General features: G+C 44.1%; 1 protein-coding gene across 2 annotated transcripts in view; it reads left to right on the forward strand.

Annotated features, from left to right (window-relative positions):
- The window catches only part of Rrn3 (RNA polymerase I transcription factor RRN3), a 34,016-nt gene extending 16,698 nt beyond the window's left edge, over positions 1-17,318 (forward strand). For both annotated transcript variants that reach the window (XM_034506069.2, XM_034506070.2), the window contains 8 exons: positions 1,818-1,956; positions 3,109-3,239; positions 7,504-7,634; positions 8,938-9,122; positions 11,457-11,565; positions 13,055-13,207; positions 14,120-14,207; positions 15,558-17,318. In XM_034506069.2, coding sequence (XP_034361960.1) covers positions 1,818-1,956; positions 3,109-3,239; positions 7,504-7,634; positions 8,938-9,122; positions 11,457-11,565; positions 13,055-13,207; positions 14,120-14,207; positions 15,558-15,734 — 1,113 coding nt within the window. In that variant the 3' untranslated portion in view covers positions 15,735-17,318. The remainder of the gene's footprint in view (positions 1-1,817; positions 1,957-3,108; positions 3,240-7,503; positions 7,635-8,937; positions 9,123-11,456; positions 11,566-13,054; positions 13,208-14,119; positions 14,208-15,557) is intronic.
- The last annotated feature ends 3,479 nt before the right edge of the window (positions 17,319-20,797 follow it).

A 20,797-nucleotide genomic window follows, 5' to 3' on the forward strand; every position in this document is an offset into this window, starting at 1 on the left:
CTTTGTCACTTCAGAGTGTGGAAAGATAGCCATTGGCTTAGCTTTTTCAAGGATTTCTGTTAGGGCAGAGTAGTGGAGGGGCTAGAAGGATAGCTATGCAGGCAGAGTGCTTGCCTTGTCTGTGTACGGACCTTAGCTTAACTCCTAGAACCCAGATAATTATGTTGGGTATAGTGACATGCTCAGAATCCTAGCACTAGTGAGGCACAGACAGGAAGACTTCTTCTGGCATGGCAGTTGGGCCAGGCTAGAATAAGTAGTGAGCTCTAGATTAGTGGGAGACTGTCTCAGAGCTGGGCAGCAGTCCCAAGGAAGACGAAACTAAGCAACCTACAGCCTCCACATATATGTGCACATGTGTGCCTGCTCACATACTTGTGGTAAATAAATAAATAGTTTAACAAACTTGTGAATACCTTCTTAAATGAGTATGTTGTTGGGATTACAGGTAAGTGACATGCCCAGTGCAGACATGTTGTTTACTGCCTCTGTCAGATGCCAGTGGAACCCTTTAAGATAAGTGCAGTAGCCTTATTTTTTTTTTTTTTTGGTTTTTTTTTTTTTTTTGTTTTTGTTTTTGTTTTTCAAGACAGGGTTTCTCTGTGTAGCCCTGGCTGTCCTGGAACTCACTCTGTTGACCAGGCTGGCCTCAAACTCAGAAATCCACCTGCCTCTGCCTCCCAAGTGCTGGGATTAAAGGCGTGCGCCACCACCGTCTCAGTAGCCTTATCTTATGTCTAAGGCTTTAAGTTTGTTTTTGGTGAAATTTGTTTCATTTTCATTCATCAAGTGTTTTTCATTGTTTTTTAAGCCACAAGCATCTGAGGAAACAGCAAGCACAAAGTGTCCCAGTTCAGTTTCTGTATTTTATGTTCATTGGTGTTTTGTCTGCATGTCTGTCTGTGTGAGGGTGTCAGAAGCTGCTGTGGACTGGAGTTAGAGATAGGTGTGCACTGCCATGTGGAATAGAGTCCGGGTCCTCTGGAAGAGCATCTGGTACTCTTAACAGCCAAGCCATCTCTCTAGGGCCTAGTTTCTATATTTTGCCTGTTAGATACCTTAAAGTCGTCACTTTCTAGTTGGATGAGGTGTACTGTGGAGGTCAACTGACCAGAGTTTGAGCTGAATTGAGGTACTGTTGAGTCCAGGCATGTGGAGCAAGAGAACTGGGAGGAGCTAAGTGAGAGCCTGTTTTCTGGATGAGGCAGGAAGTGGCACACATGTGCCATGGTAGCATGGGCCACAGTGCAGTTGTTTGGAGTCTGTTGTCTTCTCCCATGTAGATTCTGGAGATGAGACAGACTATGGTTACTGAGAATCCCACTGGTTCTGTGCCACCTTTGACTCCTGGACATTATTGGTTCTGAGGCTGTGACTGGAGAGTCTGTGTGTTCTTGACAGACAACACAGTAGCTTTAAGATGCTGCCTAGACCTAGGAAAGGTGACACAGCTACAGCACTGCAGACTCAGGGATGGGAAAGTGTTGTTGGCATAGCCAGTTCTGTCTGGGTCTTCTTGAGAGTAGGGCTGGGGGTACACAGTCTTAGTCTTAGTCTGCATGAGGACCCAGTCCCAATCCCTCCCTCTCACACTTGCCCCAATCCTCAAACCCTCAAAAAATAAAGAAAAGGGAAAAAAGGAAAATAGATTGGTGTTTATCTAAAATCCAATGCCTGACTGGTCCACATTTCTGCTTGAGAGTCTGGGACAATGTGTGTGTTTTCTTGTCATTTAGAAGAAGTAACGGCCTGTGTCAGTTGCCCTAGACCCTAAGGATTCTATGACTTTTGTAATATCAGTTTCCACTTGTTCAAAGGACGAAGATGAGGACACTGACCCTGAGAAGAAAGCTGACCAGGAGCGGCCTAGCCAGATGGCCCATCCTACTGCAGAGCGCCTGGACATCCTGCTTTCTTTGCTGCTGTCCTACATTGAGGATGTCTGCCGTGTGCATGGTAACCACCAGGGTACCCTGAGGATGAGATAAAGGGTCAGACACATCACCTTCCGTGCCAGTGTCACGGTTTGAAAATGGAGGCAATAGGGTTAAGACTTGAGTATTCAAAGTGAACATCAAAGCCCATAATGTTCTCACTGTTGGGTGTTAGGTGGTGTTTGGACAACCTTGGAAGCGATCACTTGTATTGAGACGCTCCGGAAGCTTAATGATGGTGTGCTGGCCATCTTAGGATGGTGCCTGTATTCTGTAGTTTCTTGAGAGGCCTTTGCAGGTGTATTTATTATGCCCAGTGTCAGGACTTTTAACTTTACAGAACAAACTAGTCCTCATGAAACAACCTGGAGACTGCATGTCCATGCACTCTTCTGTGGTTAAAGAATGAGTTTATTAGCCAGCCTTGGTGGCACAACAGGAGGCAAGTGGATCTCTGAGTTAGAGACCCAAGTCTCGGGACCAAGTATCCAGGTGTGGATACATAGAGAAGCCCTGTCTCAAAAACCAAAAAGAAGGAAGGAGTTTAATTAGCATAGATGATATGGACATAGGAGTCCATGTCTGTAGTCTCAGACTTTGGAAGGTAGAGCCAGGAGGAACATGAGTTCAAGATCAGCCTTTTGTCCGTAGAATTGCAGGCCAGCTTGGGCTACTTGAGACTGTGGCTTCATAGCAGAGTGTGAAGTAAGGCCTTGACTCCTTGTCATTTGCATTACTTTGATTTGCTTTGAGAAAGGCAAAGTCTGGAGCCATTGAGATGACTCAAGATGCAGAACTGCCTGATTAATTCTGAGGGTTTGGTTTGGATTTGCTTTTTTGCTTTTCGGCCTTTTCCTTACTTTTTGTACTTGAGCCTCATGAATGTACAGCTGTTGCCCAAATGCTGATTTTTTTTTTGTTTGTTGGTTGGTTTGGTTTGGTTTTTCAAGAGAAGTTTTCTCTGTATGACAGCCTTGGCTATCCTGGAACTTACTTTGTAGACTACGCTGGCTAGGAACTCACAGAGATTCATCTGCCTCTGCCTCCTGAGTGCTGAGATTCAAGGCCTATACCACCACTGCTTTCACCACCACTGCTTTCAAATGTTAATTCTTAATGGTATTGTGTTTCTTTGAAAATGTCTATGAAATTAACTTCAAATTTTTCTCTGTAGGTAAAATTGATAATGATAAAACAAAGGATTTATACCGTGATTTGATATCCATCTTTGACAAACTTGTGTTACCCACACATGCCTCCTGCCATGTACAGTTCTTCATGTTTTTCCTTTGCAGCTTCAAATTAGTAAGTAAATTGGCATTGCCATGTTTGATTGATTGATGGATGGATTGATGGATTGATAGGCTAGCCTGGAACTCAAGAGATCTGCTTGCCTTTGCCTCATGAAGACTGACTGGGATTAGAGGTGTATGCTACCAGGCTCAACTAAAAACTTACTATTATTTTTTAAGAGTATGTGTACCTGTGCATGTCTGTGTGTGTTATGTGTGTTGCATGAGTATTGCCCACAGCATTTAGAAGAGGACCCTGGAGCTGAACTTTGGTTTTCTGGAGCAACATGAGCATCTAATCCCCAGCCCATCTCTATAGCCCTATTTTATTATCTTATTCCATATTTTCCTCCTTAACAGCTGTGGAAGACACTGAAGGTGTTGTCCTGCCTTTGGTCACTAGATGGTACCCTTCCCCTTTTGGCACTGGGGCTTAAATCCAGCTCTTGTAAGGGAAGCAAGCAAGTACTCTACCAACCAGGCTATCCTTGTCTCCCAACCCTGGAGATGTTTGTGGAATGTTTTTAAAGGCAGAGTCTCTGTATAGCCCTGGCTGTCCTGGAACTGGAGATGTAGACCAGACTGGTATCAAACTCAGCTCTGGCTGCCTCTGCCTTCCAAGAACTGATACTAAAGGCATACTCCACTATACCTGGACTGTGAGAGAGAGACAGAGAGAGAGAGAGAGAGAGAGAGAGAGAGAGAGAGAGAGAGAGAGAGAGAGAGAGAAAGAGGGAGGGAGGGAGGGAGGGAGGGAGGGAGATATTGATTGATTGATTGATTGAGATTGATAGATATATGGGTATTTGGCCTGCATGTCTTTCTATGTACCACTTACATGTCTGGTATCCTCAGGTCAGAAGAGGGCATTATAGAGGATTGTGACCCTCCATGTGGGTGCTCACAGGTTCTGTGTAAGAGCAGCAAGTGCTCTTAGCTGCTGAGTTGTCCCTCTAGTTCTGCAGGATCTTCTCTTAATGATGGATGAGTGAGACACCAATCAATAAGTAAAGCAGAATGCTATTAAGAATTATTTTATGGCTTCATCTTCTAGCCAAGCAGTAGTATTTGGGTTTTTGTTAAGTCTGTGGTCTATCAGTCTCAGGTTCTTGGCAGTCAGGCATAGATTCCATCTCTTGGAGTGGGCCTTAAATTCAGATAGTGGTTGGTTACTTCAACAGTTTGCTGCTTTTGCCACAGTGTGTCATGGAGCAGGTCACCCTTGTAGATTCGGATTTGAAGCTGGGTTGCTTGCTATTCACGTTTCTCCTTTGGTAGCATACACAGTCCTTTCGTGTACCATGCACACGAGTCAGTAAAAGGTGAAGACTCTGTTGGGTGAGATTTCCAGTGTTATCTTTAGCTATCGGGCCTTATCGTCAGTTTGTGGGGAACAACTAATAGGCTTGGCAATAGCTTGAATTTTGGGGAGTTTCTTTGGCCAACAACTCAACAACCCAAACAATGGGTTACAACAAAGATGTAACCTGTTCCTGGCCCTGGAGGTTTCATGTTGTGTTGAAAGCTGTATAGTTGTGGGTTTGTCTTCCCTGATATTTGGTGCTTCCATTTATACTTCTTTCAAATATGTATATATTTTCAGAAGCTTCTACTATAGTAGGTTTCTAAATGACCCTTCAAATGGCCTACAGTGTTAGCTGTGCCTCCTTTACCCCTTCTTCTCCCCCCCCCCCAATTAATCCTCCCATTCCTGTCTCCTCCTTGTGTCTCTATATATTCTGTTTTCCCTGCCTTGGGAATTCCTCCCGTCCCTTCTAGTTTGTTCTTTTATACCTAACCTCTGTGTTATATTGAAGCCTTTTGAAGGCTTAAATACTTCAATATCCACGTATGATTTTGTCTTTGGTGTTTGAATTATGACTTTTAGGATGTTTTTTTTCCTATCTCCATCCATTTACCTGCAAATTTAATAAGTCCGTCCATCCTTCCTTCCTTTCCTCTTTTTTTTCCACAGCTGAATTGTGTAATTGATCTTGTAAATGTCCTATATTTTCTTTATTCATTCATCTGTTGATGAGATCTAAGTTGTTTGTAGTTCTAGCTGTTACGAATAAATAGAGCAGCAGCGCACATGGACGGTCAGGTCTCTCTGCGGTAGGAAGGACGCAGAGCAGAGCCCTTTAGTGAGATGGGTCTGTGTCCAGCTTCCTGAGGACCCGCCACTCTGATTTCCATACTGCTGTAAATCCCTCAGCGGTGGATCAGTGTTTTCCTTCCCTCCATCCTTGCCAGCATGAGCTGTCCTTTGTCTTATTGATGTCAGCCATTCTGACTGGTGTAGAATGAAATCTCAGAGTAGTTTTGACTTGGATTTTCTTGATGACTAAGGATCCTTGAACATTTCTTTAAATGCGTCTCAGCCATTTGTGTTTTATCTTTTAAGAACTCTGTTAAGAATTATGTGCCCCATTTTTAAATTGGGTTATTTTCCTGATGTTCAGGTTTTGGTTTTTGAGTTTATGTATTTTAGATATTAACCATTTTTCAGATGTGTAATTGATGTAAGTTCTTTTCCCATTCTGTAGTCTTCCACTTTGTCCAAATGACAGTGTTCCTTGCTGCACAGGAGGCTTTTAATTCCATGAAGTCTCATTTATTGTTCTTAGTGCCAGTGCTATCAGTGTTCTGTTCAGAAAGTCTTCTTCTTCTCTGCCAATGACTTCAAGACTATTCCCCACTTTTTCTTCTGTTGCGCTCAGGGTATCTGGCCTTATATTGAAGTCTTTGATTTCTTTGCAGTTGAATTTTGTGCAGGAGGATTAGTAGGGAGCTAGTACATTCTTCTACATGGCAGCCATGCAGCATCCAGGTTGACTTGTCAGTATAATTTGTTGAAGATGCTCTTTTGTCCAGTGTATATTTCTGCCTTTTTTTTGATTAAAAAATCAGCTGACCATAGGTGTTTGGACTAATGTCTAGGTCTTCAATTTGATTCTATTGATAAACATTTCTATTTGTTTGCCAATACCATGCAGTTTTTATTACTGTAGCTCTGTAGAACCCTTTGAGATTGGGATAGTGATACCTCTTGCAGCTCTTTTATTATTCGGGATTGTTTTAGTGCCTGCTCTCTCTTCTCCTCCTCCTCCTCCTCCTCCTCCTCCTCCTCCTCCTCCTCCTCCTTCTTCTTCTTCTTCTTCTTCTTCTTCTTCTCTCTCTCTCTCTCTCTCTCTCTCTCTCTCTCTCTCTCTCTCTCTCTCTCTCTCCATCCATATGAAGCTGGAAGTTGCTCTTTCAAGTTCTGTGGAGAATTGTGTTGGATCTCTAGACTGCTTTTGTAGGATTGCCGTTTTCCCTGTATTCATTCTACTCATCCATGAGCATGGGGGATCTTTCCATCTTGTAGTATGTTTTTTGGAATTGTGTGCCACTGCCACCAGCTTCTCTTCTAACTTTGCTGTCTTGAACTATTGTCATTATTTCATTCCACTCTTTTTGTGTTCAGGACTTCATTAAGGAATTTCCTCATATCAGTCTATTCCTTAAGGTTCTTGAACATACTCATAATTGCTGTTTTAAAGTCCTTATGTGTGCTTCAGCTATGCTTCATTTTTCAGAGCCTGCTGTGGCAGTGTTGCTGGGTTCTGGTGAAGGTGTGTTCTTTTGGGTGTTAAAGTTGTGTCTGTGCACTGCTGTCTATGCATCGGGGTTTGAGGTGATTGAGGATATCTGGTCTTGGCTTTGAGTAGGTGTTCTGTTCCTTGGTTTCTGTTGCCCTCTCTGGATCTCAGGGAAGTGGTGGGTTGTCTGATAGAGAGTGCATCTGGAGGTGTGTGTGTGTGTGTGTGTGTGTGTGTGTGTGTGTGTGTGTTAAAGAGGAAGGGGTAGAGATGGGCTAAGAGAGAAGGCTGAGGGTGCTTCAGGCAAGACAAGAGGGGAAGCTGCATCCATGCCAAGGTTTGGCAGATTCACTGAGGACCAGATGGAGGGAGAAGGGCCCCTGCAGGTATTCTGCTGATGTCTGGGGATGAGGCCTGGGAGATTGTATTAGAAGTCAAGAAGGACATGGCCCGAGTCCCAGCCCAGCCTGGCCTCTGGGTCCTAGAGAGACAGTGTTTCTAGGTGTCAGTGACTAACACAAAAAGATGGGGTGGGATGAAAGCTGAGTCTGCTGGGCTTTGCTTTTAAATAAGAACCATGGCTGCTCTTTCCTGTTTAGCAGTGTAACTACACTGTTAGGTGACATCTTCAGGGTGCTGAGAGCTAGAATGTCTTCAATGTTAGAAAGATCAAGCTAGCAGTCTCTCTTGTTACAGGGATTTGCAGAAGCATTTTTGGAACATCTCTGGAAAAAGTTGCAGGATCCAAATAACCCCGCCATCATCAGGCAAGCTGCTGCAAATTACATTGGGAGCTTTTTAGCAAGAGCTAAATTTATTCCTCTTATGTAAGTAACTTAATTTTCTAAATGCCTTTTGTTGTTGTTTTAAGATTTATATATTTATTTTATGTGAGTACACTGTCACTCTTCAGATACTCCAGAAGAGGGCATCAGATCCCGTGGTTTCTGGGAATTGAACTCAGGACCTCTGGAAGAGCAGTTAGTGCTATTAACTGCTGAGGCATCTCTCTAGCCCCCCAAATGCAATGCTTTTTAATGTTTTCCTTTAGGAAGATTATAGTGTTTTCTTAGTCAAAGAAATAGGCCGTATACTTTTGGTCTGTCTTTGTAAAGCAAGGGGTGGGGGGAGTCTGTTCACTACAGGGAAAGATGTCTTTGTTCCTAAGAAGCAGCTTGCCAAGGGGAAAGCTCCATTTTGGATGATAGAAGTACACGAGGGTTTTAGAAAGTGTGTGTCATCCTGAGAGCCATGTGTCTTCATGGATAGCATGGTGGTGCCGATTTTCTTGATTCTTTTTGTAGGTTTGTCATTTTTCACTTGCTTTCCAAGTCACTTGTGTCTGTTTGACCTGAGGAAAACCCTCTTAAGGTAATTAGATGTGGGATGGAGGCCAGTTTCTTCAGGGGGCTCCAGAAGCTGTCTTTCAGCAGAGATGCTGTAAACCCATCTCCTAGTCAACTGGAAGTCTACGTGGCTCTACTTTTTAAGTCCAGACCAAAAGATGGTGTGATTCTTAGCCACATACCCATTGGGTTGGGAGCTGATCCAGGAAACCTGTTGGAATAATTCAGCTCCATCTTTGGAAGTATTTTGTTTTCTGTTTTGTTTCATTGTATTTTTCTGAGACAAACTTGTTCTACAAGTCAGGCCCTAAGGCCTCTTGCTCTACAAAAATTAGCACTGCCTTACCTTAAAATTGGAAGGTATCCTTTAATCCCAGCACTTGGGAGGCAGAGGTAGGTGGAATTCTGAGTTCAAGGTCAGCGTGGGCTACAGAGAGAAACCCTGTCTCAAAACAAACAGAAAACCACAACGAAAAATTGGGAGGCAACTTCCTACCATGACCCTTTTCCTTCTGCTTCTTTGTTCTTGGCTAAGGTTTTTGGTGAGTTTTATTTTGTTTGTTTGTTTGCTTATTTTTGTTTTGTTTTCTTTATTATTATTTTGCTGATTTATTTCTTTTTTGTGATGGTGATGGACCCCAAGACACCATGCATTTAAGCAATTACCTACCCGTGAGCTACCCCAGCCCACAGGTAGTATTTGAGCCTTCTTTAGTGGATAGTGTGTGTTTCTGTGTCTAGCTTTCTGATAAAATCAATAACCCTGCCTTTTTTCTCTTTCTAGCACTGTAAAGTCGTGCCTGGATCTTTTGGTTAACTGGCTGCACATGTACCTTAATAACCAGGATTCGGGAGCAAAGGCTTTTTGTGATGTTGCACTCCATGGACCATTTTATTCAGCCTGCCAAGCTGTGTTCTATACTTTTGTTTTTAGGCACAAGCAGCTTTTGAGTGGAAACTTGAAGGAAGGTCAGTTGTATGGGTCAAGGCTGGGCTTTCTTATTGTAGTTAACACCTTTAGGGCCCTGGGGTGGAGTATAGTCTAATGTAGACAACCTTACTTCAGTCTCAGTGTGCTTTTATACAGGAATATAACACAGAAAGCAGTGAACCACGGACAGTTGCTTGAGTTCAGAAACACATGATCAGAAAAACATGTAAACAAACACCAGTAAATATTATCTACATACTATTATCTATGCCACATGCTAAATATTACCAGACAGAGCAGCCCTTTCCCAGAGCTTTCTCAGGACAGACCAGTCTAAACACAGTTGCCTGGCATGAACTATAGATTATGTCTGGGAAACAAAAGCAAGTCCGAGGCCATATCCAGATTCATGGTACACTGACCAGATTGGGTTCTATGGCTATGTTCCGACGTCCAACAAGAATAAAGCTGTCTTACAAATAGAATGTGGATGTTTGTCACAGGAGGCACAGGATCATGTCCACGAGGAGCAATCCAGGGGACAAAATGTACCTGAGATAAAGGCCCTGTGCCATTTTTCTGGAGCCATTGTTCTCTATGGGTGATTCTGTTGACACATATTTAAAAAGTTCATGCTTTTTAAATGTGTGAGTTGTGGGTGGGGCGTCACCACAGGAGCATCATGGACCTTTGAGTTCTGGCTTCACTTCAGGAATGAACAACTTTTATTTTTCCCACTGCTGTTTATTGTTTAGCTGGCTACTAGAGAGAACCCTGCCCTTGGAGCTTGAGCAAGCAGTGTCTTTGGCTCTCCTTATTTGAGTTCTTCTGCTGTACTTCCTCTTGTTTTGCCCCAGGACAACATTCCTCCTAGGCTAGTGGTTTTTAATCTTTTAATGCTGTGACCCTTTAATACAGTTCATGTTGTGAGGACCCCCAGCCATTTCATTATTACTTCATAATTCTATTTTTTTTTTTTTTTTTTTTTTTTTTTTTTGGTTTTTGGTTTTTGGTTTTTGGAGACAGGTTTTCTCTGTGTAGCCCTGGCTGTCCTGGAACTGACTCTGTAGACCAGGCTGGCCTCGAACTCAGAAATCCGCCTGCCTCTGCCTCCCAAGTGCTGGGATTAAAGGCGTGTGCCACCACCGCCCGGCTACCTCATAATTCTAATTTTGCTACTGTTATGAATCGTAAAGTAAGTGTCTGTGTTTTCTGACAATCTTAGGTGGCTCCTGTGAAAGAGTCATTTGACCTCTCAACAGGATTGTGACCCACAGGTTGAGAACCACTCTCCTAGGCTTTATCACATGCCTGTAGTTTTCTGAAGTCCCAGGGCCATATGTGGGTTAGGCGTTATGCCTAGACGTCAATAGGGGTGTGCCTATGTGTGTGCACATGCGGCTTGTGTGTGCATGTGTGTGTGTTCTACCTTACTTACCTAAGCCTCCCAAGGGATGAGATTATAGTTGTGTGCCATACCTGGCTTTGTATGTGATTTTTGAATGTATATACACATATAAATATAATACACATATATTATTTGTAATATAATTTATTATGGATGTTTTGCTTGCATGTATATCTGTGCATCATGTGTGTGCCTGGTACCCATGGAGCTCATAAGAGGGCATCAGACCCTTGGAATCAGAGCCACAGGTAGTACTGAGCTTGGAACTCAGTCTTGGTCTTCTACAAGAGCAATTAAGTGCTCATAACTACTGGGCCATCTCTCCATTCCTATGTAACTTTAAATACCAGCTTAATTAGTAAGTAAGAAAACAGACATGAATTGGTCTGCTTGGTTCAATATAATAAATATATCTGCATTTTATGTAAAAAAATTTTTTTTGAGGTGATTTCACAATAGAACCCATGTTGGCTTCATAATTTCATAAAGTTCATAATTTTTCTACCTCAGCTTGGGCTAGGATTCCTTTGTAGGAGGGACTGAGGGAGAGGGAGGAAATATTGTCAGTAACACGCAATCTTAGAATGCTGCTGGGCTGCACTACTAAGGAAGACACACGAGTTGTACTGAGTCTCTTGGTGTCTGTTGGAAATCGAGCTTCTGTGGTCTCTCTCCTGTGTGCACTCAGTCTGCTCCGAGCTTACAGATACAGATTCCAGGTTGCCATGGAATCCTTCACCCAATAGGAACAGTTGTACTGGTGTTAGTAATTTGCTTGACCTTTATTCCTGTATTTCTGCCAGTAACTTGTTTATAATAGCTTTATTTTGGGGTTTGCTGTACTGGGGCTCTAGCCCATCCTGAGCATGTGTCCTGCCATAGAGGCCTTAAAATTGTTTTTTTTACATATGTAATAATTTGTGCTTTTAAAGATATCTTAACCCCTCCCCTCTTTTAATCAAAGGTCTACGGTATCTTCAGAGTCTAAATTTTGAGCGCATTGTGCTGAGCCAGCTGAATCCACTGAAGATCTGCCTGCCATCAGTGGTTAATTTCTTTGCTGCAATCACAAAGTGAGTCATTTGCATTTTCCTTTATGGGCATTTAAAACGCCAAGGGGTGGAGCTTGGTGCTGGATGCCATTCACTTTGGCACTGAGAGTAAACTCCAGTCCATTTTCAAGAGCAACGCATGTGAAGAAACCAGTAATGCTGTTCTTATAGGAATCCTACAGCCAGTAATGCTGTTCTTACAGGAGTCCTACAGCCAGTAATGCTGTTCTTACAGGAGTCCTACAGCCAGTAATGCTGTTCTTACAGGAGTCCTACAGCCAGTAATGCTGTTCTTACAGGATCCTACAGTAATGCTGTTCTTACAGGATCCTACAGTAATGCTGTTCTTACAAGAATCCTACAGCCAGTAATGCTGTTCTTACAGGATCCTACAGTAATGCTGTTCTTACAGGAATCCTACAGCCAGGTGTTGTATTCTATAGTGACACTGGAGTCCTGCTTTATCCAGAGCAGCCTAGGACTCTCCTTAATGGGCAAACTAATACTAAACAGGCAGACTAGTGGACTGTGAGGCATCAGTAAGCCACAAATCCTTAGTTCCAGCGAGACACATATTAGAACAAACTGGGGGGAGATCTTGATAGTTAAAAGGCTCTCAGGAAGCACTTGACAGTGGTGAAATTTCTGAATGCACAACAAAAAATGAATTCAGAATCAAGCAGTAACAAATCTGAGGTGCTCTGGAAAGTGCATGGCACATCCTTACCCCAGCTAAGTTCTGAACAGCTAAGTTCTGCACTGCCTGAACACTGGTTCAGACTTCCGACCACTGCATGGCGTGAGTCAGGGTTTTTACTGTAGCACACATTTTATCTTCTTACAGAAGAATAATGCTGTAATTATGGAAAGCAAAGGCTTAATTGTTTCCTACTATCATTCGTCAGCATGTAAATATGGAATTGGTTATCTTTGGGTTATATTGTGCTACTATTTTTGATTTTCATCCATGCTGACTTGAATTTCATGAAAAATCTTTTAAGTGAATTTTTGCTTAAGAGCAACAGTGCCAGCCAGTGAGTCCAGCCAGTGAGTCCAGCCAGTGAGTCCAGCCAGTGAGTCCAGCCTTGCACTGAGGTTAAAAGTATGCACTGCACCTGGCTTCTTGTTGTTACTGTTGTTGTTGTTGGTGTGTGTGTTGTGTGTGTGTTGTTATTTTGAGATAAGGTCTCACTATGTAGGTCTGGCTGTCCTGTAACTCACCATGTAGATGAGGCTGGCCTCAAACTCACAGAGATTCTCCTGCCTGTACTGGAATCAAAGGTGTGTGCCACCGTACCCGGGTGTACCTGATTTTTTTCCTAATGTATACGAGTGTTTTGCCTGCATGTGTTTCTGTGCAGCCCCTTCGTCCCGGAGCACTGCCCTTAACTGTGTCTGTTCTTTTGTTCTCATATCCAGCAGTGTTTGCATTTCAGCTGTGATCTATCATGGCCCACAGGCCTGACCCCATCATGCTGATGCCTCCTCAGCTTTGTTATTTGTCCCACAGTAAATACCAGCTCGTGTTCTGCTACACCATCATGGAGAGGAACAATCGGCAAATGCTCCCTGTTATTCGAAGTACAGCTGGTGGAGACTCTGTGCAGACCTGCACCAACCCACTGGACACTTTCTTTCCCTTTGACCCTTGTGTGCTTAAGAGGTAAGTCGTCTCCTCTTCCCCTTCCCCTTCCCAAGGCTGTGATTGCGAGTTGCTCTGTCCTTGGTGGGCTTACTGTTAATTTGGGTGACGGTGAGTGTGTGACTGGCAAAGGCCCCAGACTGCTTCACAAGGCGGCCATCCTGAGTTCATGTTTTCCTGAGCCCAGGCAGTACTGAGGCCTTCTTTGGCATGTTGTTTTGTTTTGTTTGTATACTGGTTGGTTTAGATGGAGTAGTCTGGGGGTGTGTGAATCTGGTTTCCAGGATAGAGAGGACAGACAGCTTTGGCTTCCTAGGTTTCTGCCAACATTATCTATCTGTTAGAGACTGAGTCCCATCCCAGTGCGTGTGGTTTATCTAGATGGATTATTTTGGGAAACCACCGAGTCATTCTTGGTGTTTGTATGTTTTTGCTAACTGCAGTTTCTTTTCTTTTTTTCTTTTCTAACATATTTTGTTTTGCGAATGTTTTGCCTGCATGTGTATATGTGTACCACAGCAAGTGTTCTTAATGACTGAGCTATCTCTCCAGCCCCAGATAGTTTATATGCAGCTTTTCATGTTGCCTGGTCCCTAAGTCTTGGCTGGCTGATGTCATCGTAGTTGGTTTTCTAGACTTAACATTTAACAGATTCGTGTAGGAGTTCCAGAGCATCAGTCTGTTTGTCCATGTGATAGTTTGTTGGTTCCTGAGTGGGCCAAAACAAGTTTCCCTAGAAATCTGAGGGACCGAGATTGAATCACTCACTCACCTGCATTACTGGGGGTCCATCCAAATGTTGAAACCTCATACTCAGCAGACTTCCCTTGTCAGCTGTAGTCTTTACTTCCTGCTTTGGGATGTCTGTCTAAGAAGAGCCAAGGTGTTGGAACGTTTGGCTACATATTGACTTTGAAATGCCATCCTTGGCAGGTCAAAGAAGTTCATCGATCCTGTTTATCAGATTTGGGAAGACATGAGTGCTGAAGAGCTGCAGGAGTTTAAGAAATCCACTAAAAAGGTAAAACTGGGATGGAGGCTTTGGTGAGAGTCTCCTGTAGTCACGGCCACCGTGCACACAGTAAGTGCTGCTTGAGTCAAAGCCCAGGGTATGGTTTTAGTGATGGAGAGGATCTGTGGAAGTTGTGTCGCATTTGTTTCTGTCATGGTGGTTTCATGTAGCCCTGGGCCCTCCCTCTCCCCTCACTCAGTGCTGTTCACTGCCATACTAGGCCACTGTCTTCTTTCCTTGTATGTGTGTGCGATCAGTTGCATACATGTGTATGGAACAGAAGTCACCCTGTGTATTGGCCTTAGGAAGTAGACTATTTTCTCAGACAGGATCTTTCATTGGCAGGCTGAGTTTGGCTGAGTTTTCCTGAGTCTGGCTAGCCATTGAACACTGGAATCCACCTGTCTCTGCCTCCTTAAGGCCAAGGTTCCAAGTGTACGTGTATCTGGCTTTTTATTTTATTTTTATTAATTAGTTTGTTTATTTGGGTTTTGGGGACAAGGTTTCTCTGTGTAGTCCTGGCTGTCCTGAAACTGTAGACCAGGCTGGCCTCGAACTCAGAGACCCACCTACCTCTGCCTCCCAAGTGCTGGGATTAAAGGCATGCGCCAGCACCTGGCTTTATTATTATTTTTAAATAATCAGGTACTTTCTCTAATGGCTTTGGGAGGTAAGAATTGGTTGGAAAATAGCTTGCTTGCACCCTCACGATGGCTTAGTGGTGGAGTGCCTGACTAACATATATGAGGCTGTGAGTTCCATCCTAGCACCGAAGCTGAGTGTGCTGGTTCATGTCTGTCATCTTGGCACTTGGGAGGATCAAGTGTTTTGAGTCCAGTCTGCTACATAGCGAGGCTGTGTGTTTGGGGCATGCAAGGGAGGTGTTGAGAGGGAAAATAGCTGAAAAATCACTGTGTGGCTGGTGTCTGTGATCCCAGCATGTGTGGGAGGTGCTAGAGGATTGCTGAGGCTACTGATGAGACCCTGTCTAAAACCAAACCCTATATGAAAGACCCCTGGAGAGGGTTGTTCAGATCCTAGTGGTCAGAACCTACAGGTTGAAATCGGGGCTCTCGTTGGGTAAGACTTTGCTGGCTCCACAAACAAAGTGATCCTAGCGGAGTTTGACTACCCAGCCATCTGTTCATTAGCCACAAATGCCACAAATACTCACTGTAGTGTCTGCTCTTGTTTTGGGGTCCTCAGAAATACACAGACATATCTTGGGAGTTTAGTTCGTTCCTTTCACATGTTGGTCCAAACTCAGGTTCCAGGCTTGGTGACAAGCACCATCTTACCATTCCATGAAAATTTTCAGCCCAACACTGTGTTATTTTCAACACTCTATTCTCTCCACAGGAGCTAGTGGAGGATGAAGATGATGACTTTTTGAAAGGCGAAGTGCCCCAGAGTGACACAGTGACCGGCCTAACCCCGAGCTCCTATGATGCCCACTTACGAAGTCCTTCCAGTAGTGTGGGCTCCCCTCCTGTGCTGTACACGCCAGACCAGTCTCCTCCTCTCAAGGATCTGTGACTGAGCGTACTCTTCTCCCCAGGGCCCTGTGCCCCACTACTGACCCCACATTGGACTAGTTTGTGTCTCGTGTCCAGCTTCCATGTTGGACTTTGGCCATCATCTGAAGGGACCCAGGTTTTGTATGTTTGCAGTTGCTCCCTGTGGACATAAGGAAAGACTGAGTGTCGTGTGCAATATTTCACAGTGTACATAGCAATCTGTGCCTACAGTCTTTCAACTGCTGAAAGACTGTAGGCATAGATTCCATCAGCCACAGCCTGGCAGGTGGCCGTCTGACAGGTTTCTTTTTATTAGAACCATAGTCGTATGACTTTGTTGGTCTTGTTTTGGTGAGTTATCCAGGATCAGCCCTGCCTGTGAATATTTGTGACTGTATCCTGCTTACAATGGTGTAATGGTTTCTTTTTGGCTAGAAGTCTGTTTGTAACTGTGGGGTGCACTAGGAGATGCTGGGCAGAGGTGAAGCTGAACACTCGGCCTGGCTTCACCGAGGGAACACAAAGGACTGCAGAGAAGCCAGGCGGGAAGAGAGCATTCAGAGAAACTCTGAAAGGCACTTGTGCAGTTATGTGGACATAAACCCAGCTGCAGTAGCCATAGCTCAGGCTGACTGAAGAGGGCCTGGGTATCTGTCAACCATTCCACAGCTTGCACAACACAGACTCAGCCAGGAGAGCTGTTCTTACACCAAACAGCCAGCCTTCCTCTGTGGCAGGTGTGTTCGAGGGCTGTGGAGGCTGCCTTCCCTTGGATCCTTACATGGTACCTTGTGTGTTTGTGAAAATGACCCTTTAAGTATATTTAATTCTTTGCCATTTATATTTATTTAAAGGCAAGCAATATTTTCTTGGTCACAGTATTTTTTAATGGAATTCCTCTCAACATTTATTACCCCTTTATAATGAGACTGATGTAGAGCCCCGGGTCTCAGTCTACTTATGAATGAATACCTTTTTGAACAAAGAAAATTTTATTGCTTTAAAAAGCTTTCATATGAGGCAAGCAAATCCTGAATTCCAGGCCAGCTTTGGTGGCAAGTCACTAGGAAACCTCAAGGTTCTGTCTTTCTTGTACTGTGTAGTCCTGGCTATTCTGAAAATCACTGGCAAGTCACTAGGAAACTTCAAGGTTCTGTCTTTCTTGTACTGTGTAGTCCTGGCTATTTTGAAAATCACTGGCAAGTCACTAGGAAACCTCAAGGTTCTGTCTTTCTTGTACTGTGTAGTCCTGGCTATTCTGAAAATCACTACGTAGCTCAGGCTGGTCTTGAACTCACAGGTTTGCTTGTCTTCAACTCTGGCATGCAGGGAGTTTGTGCCACCACTGCCCTGTTCAAAGTTATTTTTTAACTATTGACCGAAAATGCAATGAAATTGCATTCATAGAAACTGATGGGATGTCAGATTTGTTATGTAGCTGGAATGTAGCAGATATTTTGACAAATACGCCTCTTGGGTTACAAAGGAGTTTGAGGAGGAAAAAAAAAAATCCATTGGAAAATGAAAGTCTGGCCTAGCTCACCTGGGGCCTCCCTGCTCACACCAATGCTGGCTTCAATAAAGACTAGCCATGCTTCCATGACTGCTGTGTTGACTCTTAGCCTTCTGTTCCTAAAGGGAGTGTGATGGTTAGAAACTAATGGGCATTGGTTAAGATGTTCCCCATGCTTTGAACAAGCCAGAGAAATTATATGGCTCTCTGGGCATGGCAATACACTTTCTGTAGTTTAAGCAGTTGGAGGCTGAAGTAGGAACATTTTTTTCATTAAAGCCATATGTAGTGAGATGTTTTTAAAAGCTAAACATTTTTGGAAGAAATTAGTGAAGTCTCCTTGGAAAACAGATGTTTTTTTTGTATTGAGGATGGAAACCAGGGTCTTACACATACATGTACCCAGACAAGTTGTCTGTGAAGAGACACCATGACCAAGGCAACTCTTATAAAAAACATTTAGTTGGGGCTGGCTTACAGGCTCAGAGGTTCAAGCCAGGATCATCAAGGCAGGAACATGGCAGCATGCAGGTAGGCGTGGTACAGGAGTACCTTCATCTGAATACTGAAGCTAGGAGGAGGGTAGAAAATCCCACACAGTGACACACCTACTTCAACAAGGCTACACCTCCTAATGTGTCATTCCCTGAGCCAAGCATATACAAACGACCACACAAGTCTCGGCCGTCTTGAGGTAAGAAGAGTTGCTAAGTGCGGTGTGGTTTACAGGTGTGTGCTTGGTCTGTGGGGACTGGAGGACTCTGCTTCTCATTTCAGGCTGGTTGCAGCCTGGGTCCTGAGTTTATTGTCTGGTTCCTCAGCTCCCTATGCCTTTGTGTCTGGCTTTAGTATTGTATACAGACTGTAAGCTGCACTCAGTTCTTTGGGATTCTTCCACTATTTACTAAGTTTCTACATAACGCTCGTTCTCTCTGTGTGTCTTTCTTCTCTCTGAGGCAAGGTATTTTTCTATACCTCTGGCTATCCTGTGGCCTAGGCTGACCTCAAACTCCATCCGCCTCTGCCTCCCAAGCACTGGGATTAAAGGCGTGCGCCCCCCCACTGCCCTGCACACATAATACTCTAAACATTTCTTCTCACTGCCGAGAGAGTTGGTCCTTGGAGTCTGCTATGAAGGTGTGCTCCCTGACCCACATTCCTAGTTTCCTCACATCCATACATTTATGGAGAACATAGTATACAGTTTAGCACTTGGTACCCAATAAGCACGTAACTATCTCACTGCTCAGAAAACTACATTTCTGTCTTCTGGTTCTGTATAAACTATGATTCAAAGCCATAGGCAGGGACTGGAGTCGGCTGTGTAGACCATAGCACTTGCTCCGCCAGCAGAAAAGGCAAGTCCTGTTGACAGCATCCACATCAGGTTGGCTGTTTCTGGGTACCTGCACTCACACAACACATAATACTAGTAGAAATTTTAAAAAGCCATAATCTTAGTACTTTAGGTGGGACTGGCATGAGTTCAAGGTTAACCTAGGCTATTCTGTGAGTTCTAGGCTAGCCCGAGTTAGTTGCAAAGTGGGTACCTGTGTTGTGATTGATTGTTCCAGGAGACAGGCAACTCATTTTGGGGAGTTCAGCTGAGAACTTGAAAAAGAATTATCCCAGCTGGGCTTGTTGAGGTTGCATCCTGCCACGGGTGGGAACGTAGTGAGGCCCTCAACTGAGGGTGCAGATGCAGCTTGCCACTTGTATGCAACTGCCTTAATTGCATGGTGCATCAGAGTAGTTAGGCCTGGGATGACTAGGGGAGGGGCCTCTTTCTTATTCTGCAGATGCAGCTGGTTGGGTGGAGGACACCAACATCACTAGGTAATATTTCACCTGATACTCTGTAAAGAAGCCCCCTAACTCATTAACTCTCTCAAGTGAACTTGAGTGGAATCCTGCTGGGTTAGGTTTGTCAGCTCCACCTCATGAGGTGTCCTGGTTTGAATTGATGCAAGCTACAATCTTGGAAGGAGGAACCTCAACTGAGAAAATGCCTTCATTAGTTGGAACTGTCTCCATTAGACGGGCTTGTAGGCAACTCTACCACTCTGGGAAGGTGGTCCTGGGTGCTGTAAGAAAGCAGGCTAGCAGGCTGTACACACCAAGAGGAACACGCCAGTGAGTAGGTTCCCATGGCCTCAAGTTCTTGTCCTGACTTTTTAAAGTTTTTTTAATGTAATTATATGTGTGTGTGTGTGTGTGTGTGTGTGTGTGTGTGTGTGTGTGTGTGTGTGTTCTATTTGCATGTATACCTGCATGACAGAAATGGGCATCAGGTCCCATTACAGATGTTGTGAGCCACCATGTGGTTGCTGGGAATTGAACTCAGGACCTCTGGAAGAGCAGTCTGTGCTCTTAACCACTGAGCCATCTCTCCAGCCCTTGTCCTCACTTCTTACAACTGTAAACTGAACTCTGTAAGACTTATGAAACAATAGATCCCAAGAAATGTGAATTTCTCCAGGAATCTCATGCTGGAAGAAGTAAAAGGTACCACCCTGAGGGAGAATTTGTCTCTAGGAGAGATTTCAACAAGGTATAAAAACTTGTCAAGACCACAGAATGAGACTAAAGCCCAGATAATGATGGGTTGACCCAAACCAGCAGGAACAAGGGCTTCAAACAGGGATGTGTAAAATGAATTATTTTTTTTTAATATAAATGTAAGTAGTAGATTAATCTAGCAGCTGTATTTATCTTATGCCAGTCTCCATAAATCACACAGAGAAACCGAGATTTATTTCAAACAGCACCTCAGTAGCTGAGCAGCTAAATGGTCTGTTAAGCTCTGCCTCCTATCTACGAAGATTCTTATTGTCAGATTCTTTGGGCTTCAGGTGTGTTTCCATGATCTTGCTCCAGAACCCTTCCTCATGGTTCCAGCTTATCCTCCTGGCCTATCTGAAACTTACGAAATATAAAGCTCTGGTATAATGCGGTGGGTGGGCCGGTGTCCAGGTGTCCCCCTGAGGAATCACGCCTTGAGATAATCCTAATATAAAGATTTATTGAGGGAGAAGGGAGTGGGGACTTGGAAAGGGGTAGAAGCGGAGAAAGACAAAAAGAAAGCGAGGGAAGAGAGGCCAGCTGAGAACACATGGGAATAGAGTGAAAAGACCTGGGGTAGCCAGCAGTCCTCTGCTGGCTGCTGCTGTCACACCTGCCTTGTACCAGGAGGGCAGTGGGCAATGACACAAGCTGTTGCTAGGTAGCTCTTGGCCTAGCTGAATTGTCTGTAAACCAATAGAAACTGCCTTTCTCCTTCCATGTTGTCCCTGCCCAGCTGTAGGCACCTTCATTAACCAATCAGGGATAATGGGGGGGGGGGGGGGTGAGGAGTCATTATACAACAAAAGCAGGTATGTGTGAGGATTTGCTAGTCTTGGAGCCACCAGCTCCAAGGGGTACAGAATTTAGCGTTTGAATACAAGCAGCACCAGATCAAACCCCTACAGGGATGAGAAATAAAAAGTTCAATAAAAACATCTTTCAGTTTTGGTACCTGTTAACCCGAACTTCTTCTATCTCTCTCTCTGGTGGTCAGTTACTTTTGT

Source organism: Arvicanthis niloticus, chromosome 6 (assembly GCF_011762505.2).
Source record: "Arvicanthis niloticus isolate mArvNil1 chromosome 6, mArvNil1.pat.X, whole genome shotgun sequence".
NCBI classification, from domain to species: domain Eukaryota; kingdom Metazoa; phylum Chordata; class Mammalia; order Rodentia; family Muridae; genus Arvicanthis; species Arvicanthis niloticus.